The sequence below is a fragment of the Aythya marila genome (genome assembly GCF_965140915.1).
Source record: "Aythya marila genome assembly, chromosome: 1".
NCBI classification, from domain to species: domain Eukaryota; kingdom Metazoa; phylum Chordata; class Aves; order Anseriformes; family Anatidae; genus Aythya; species Aythya marila.
This window is the reverse complement of record NC_139042.1, coordinates 136,104,977-136,109,462: the sequence shown is the minus strand read 5'-3', so window position 1 is coordinate 136,109,462 and position 4,486 is coordinate 136,104,977. Positions and strand designations below refer to the sequence as shown.

The 4,486-nt window shown below is 34.8% G+C and overlaps 1 protein-coding gene across 5 annotated transcripts in view; it reads right to left on the bottom strand.

Moving 5' to 3' along the window:
• Positions 1-143: 143 nt before the first annotated feature.
• PPARA (peroxisome proliferator activated receptor alpha) overlaps positions 144-4,486 on the bottom strand; it is a 37,254-nt gene continuing 32,911 nt past the window's right edge. For all 5 annotated transcript variants that reach the window (XM_082767294.1, XM_082767295.1, XM_082767293.1 and 2 more), the window contains 2 exons: positions 3,283-3,730; positions 144-2,690 (listed from right to left, as the gene is read on the bottom strand). In XM_082767294.1, coding sequence (XP_082623420.1) covers positions 2,443-2,690; positions 3,283-3,730 — 696 coding nt within the window. In that variant the 3' untranslated portion in view covers positions 144-2,442. The remainder of the gene's footprint in view (positions 2,691-3,282; positions 3,731-4,486) is intronic.

The window sequence follows — 4,486 nt, the reverse complement described above, 5'->3', positions numbered from 1 at the left end:
TGCATTTTGCACACATACGAGCTTTGGGAAAAAGAAAAATGCAGCTTGCATTTAAGACTCAGCTTAAGATAGTTTGCTATTAGAGTCTCCAAACTTAGAATTTAGACTGTCATCAGCTGCACTGAGTGTGGTAAGCACTGCACTACACAATTCCTGTGTATGGATGCCATGCCACATGTACAGATCCTTAGTATGTCATCATGACATTTTGACACTTTTTAAAATTGGAGTAAGCAGTAGAGCATATCCATTGCCTAAAGCCCACAGCCCATAGTAAGGCAAGGCTGAATTGAAGAATCAAGCAGCATCATTGCTAAAATCCTCATATTTCTGAGGGCATACTGTATATTGCTGCAAGACACAGACAACAACACATTTCTCATCCACTGTTTCCTGGGAAGACAAACAAACTTCTCTTAATTAAGTGTTAGAAGTAGTTGTAACATAATGCTTCTAAGACCCAGCTGGGGAGAAGAGAAGGTAGTTGACAGGGAAGGTGAGAGAGTTTTGTGCATATGCATCTATTGCTCCTATCCTGCCTTAGATCATCACCAAATTTAAGGCCGATGCTTTAGTATTTCACACTAGGACCTGTATGAATGGCCATCACCTAGATAAAGACCAAATTATTTTCAAATCTGTAATGTGACCAGTCAATGTTTAGCCATGCCAGTGGGCCTTTAAAAAACAAATGTTGTGACAAAAAAAAAGCCTCATTTTATGATGCTCTCACTTTATGCAACTAACTTAAATTTTTCAGTAAAGATTTAAGATTCTGAAGTCTTTGAACATACTACAATAAAACAAGCACAATGTGTTCTCCTGTGCAACTGAAAGCTTAACTATTCTGAAAATACTAGGATTGGCTTCTGATTTCTTTGTGTTATGAAACTGATAATAAAATAAGGGAATAATAAAAGGAAATTAACAGTATTATGTAGGAATTTATGTAGAAATACCAGGAAACTACCAATAAAAAGGAAATTTAAAAAATTCAAGAAAAAGAAATAGTACAGTGCTTTGCATGCAACTAGCATTTGCTTCCACATTTTGTGCATTAATCTCTGATAAAGAACCCTGTAAAATACCGAAGTCAAGCACTTTCATTTTGGCTTATTTTGCATCAAGAATAAGTACTCTTGTAAAACCACCATATGCCTTCAGATACTCTTGACTGTACTCTCTTTCATGTTACACAATTAAACTCCACTCTTGGTAATACTGTCACCTTATCCACTATGGTTGTAAGGACAAGAACAAAACTTGGTGAAATAATCTAGCTGTTACCTGTCTGGACAAGGCCTACGGAAGAATAGAAATATATCTGAGTGGATAACTGAAAAAAAGAAAAAAACATAATAGTGTACTCATCAGAAAAGTAAACAAGTTCCAAAGATTCTATACTGCCAAAATACAGGACAAGAAAGTGCTTTTCTTATATAATCTTTTCTTTAGAAATGATCACTGAAAAGCTATCACTGCACTGGAATACTGTGCAGTTAAAATTATTTCTGTACTAGGATCAGATTTTTCAGTCTCTCCAAAACTCAGATGAATTCAAAATTGCAACTTTACACCAAAACTGTATCTTGAGCTACTACAAGTTCTCCAAAATACACATAGTATAACATATTTTTCCCCAAGGACATTTTTGTATTTCCTTAAAACCCTTTCCAGACAAGGGCTTCTTTGCTTATCACATCTACTCTTCAAGAAACATCTGAATGAAGCATGTCTGTTGTACTTTAGATACCACTTAGGATTTTACTTAATTTCTCAAAAGTACTTCTTTTCAACATTCTAATCCTAAAGTACACCAATGTCATACTATATGAATCTGTACTGCACTTCATGAAATTCAAGCAGTGGCACATCAAAGTCTTTCAAATTTTTTAGTAGTGTATATGCAATAATATCAAACCATTTGATACACCTAGACTGACTGTCTTTAAGAAAAATCATTAGTTGGTTCTCAGTAATTACCGTTAGCCAAGAATGTGTAATCTTCATATATATATATATATATATATATATATATATAAAATCTCTGGGAAGAATTTGCTAAATTTGTTATTTTAACTTTAAATGACTAAGCCAAGAGGAAATATATGTTGTTTTTTGTTTGTTTGTTTTTTTTTCATTTCTGTTACTTAGCATTCTGATTTATTATACAAATATGAATTCCTTACCAATCTTCAGATTTCCAAATAAAAGAACAGCTGTAAGACACTTCATGAGCATTATAATCAGTGTTTTTCTGCAGAACTCTTTCAAAAGAGAAAAGAACCCAAACCAAAAGAAGTGTAGCACTCCAGTTACCTAGCTTTTAAACTGTTCATGTACTGAACTGAGTGATCAGCTGATAACTGAGTTGTTTTGCTCCCATCTATTATTAATATTGCTGTTGTCTTTAAATATTGTGGAAAAAAATACTAAAAATCCTTAATACATATCCCTGTAGATTTCCTGTAGTAAAGGGTGTAAATGTGCATCAGATTCAGTCTTCTTGATTATCTGAACAAGTTGAGCATGTTCTGTGACAAGTTGTCGGAGGTCAGCCATTTTTTGAAGAAGTTTTGGGAAGAGGAAGGTATCATCAGGATGGTTCGTTTGCAAGTGAAGTTTCAGTACGTGCACAATGCTCTCTTGCATTTTTTCAATGTGTCCTACATTTACAAGACCAGGACGATCTATTCTCAAAACAAACAGAAAAATACATGTCATAATTTAAAAAAATATTCTTTATCGTATATTACTTCAAAGATTCGATGTTGTAGGCTACAGTGTAAATTTACATTATACACTGAAGGCAATGAAAATATTCTCATCAATTTCAACAGGTTTGAAACAGGCTCAAAGTAAATCTTTATTACAGTAATAATAGTAATAGATAATATTTCTGTTACCCCTCAGGACGGATTGTTTTCAACGCCCACAGTTACTTGAGGAGAGAGTTCATAGTACTAAATACAACCCATGCTACAAAAGCAAGGAAAAGAAACATAAAACACCCTCCCACCCTGAAAATGAACAATCAGCAAGAGTCAAAAGATGAGCAAAGCTATAACCTGCATCTGCCTCCAATCTCTTTACAAATTGCTCTTCTGCCCATTTGGTAGATAAAAAGTTTTCTACCCAGTCCTAAACTCATAAAAAATCTGCCAAGCCCCAAACAAAAACACACCATCACACTTCACGTTCCATTTTAAAAAATGCAGAGTAAATAGACCCCTCTCTACCTTGAAAATTTGCTGCCTTGAAGAACAAATACGTAGTGCTTACCTCCACAGCAAATGATGGCAGCGACAAAAAGGGATATATCGCTATCATCCAATTCCAGTGCATTGAATTTCATTGCAAAATCAAATTTTGGCTCCATTATATCACAGAATGGCTTTCTTAGACTTTTCAGGAACTCCCGTGTTATAAAACCATTTCCATAGGCTACCAGCATCCCATCCTTGTTCATTACTGATGCTAACATAGCAAAGATGGCTTCATAAACTCCGTATTTCAACAGTGTCACTTGATCATTCAAGTCAAGATTGGAGAAGCCAGGGATAGATTTGGCAAATTCAGTAAGTTCTGTGACAGTCTCTACAGAAGTACACTGGCAGCAGTGGAAGATTCGAACTTCTGCTTCCTTATTCTGAATTCCATTGGCTACCAGTTTTGCCACAAGGGTCTTCTCTGCCATGCACAAGGTATCCATATCGTGTATAACAAATGGCTACAGAGAAAACAGTATTAATTCATTGACAAAATCAAAGCTATTAATCATTGGTTTCCTAAACAAACGAATTTTGATGAACCTTTTAAGTTTCATACTAATCAGTTTTCATCTATCAATAAACCTTGAGTTCTTTCATATTTCTGCATAAAGAGAAACCACACATTACTGAACTACAAAATGCAATGTCTTAGAGCAAGTCTGTCCTGCAAACGACTCAGCAAAAACCAAAATGTAAATATGCATGACATATTCACAGTGAATATCCAGAAGTACTGTGTGTAGTATATATACATATATATATATCCATCTCAGAGTTAGACCCAGAAGGTTCTTAAAAGACATGTATTACCTTCTCCAGAAGTCCAGGTTATTCTTCCTACTTTCCTATCAATTCCTAACTAACTACACTTGATGCACATCGTGATGCTTTCCTGAAGTATCCTAAGGGGAATACAGACAATCATTCAAATACAGGACAGCATGTTTACACAAGAATGTGACTCATCTATTACTCTTGCGTTTATTATCAGATTTTCATAAACTAGGTCTCAGCTGTTCTTCCACATAAATTTAGCTCACCTTTCTAGCTCCTTTTAGTGCTAAGTCATCTCTAAACCCAGATCCCACTAGAATGTCAGACAACACTAAATTTCAGTCTTGATCACCGTCTTTTCCATAAATAAAAACCCCTCTATTTAAAAAGGTCCATGCATTACAATCTGATGAGCTGGTCTCTTAAAAACATCACATAAA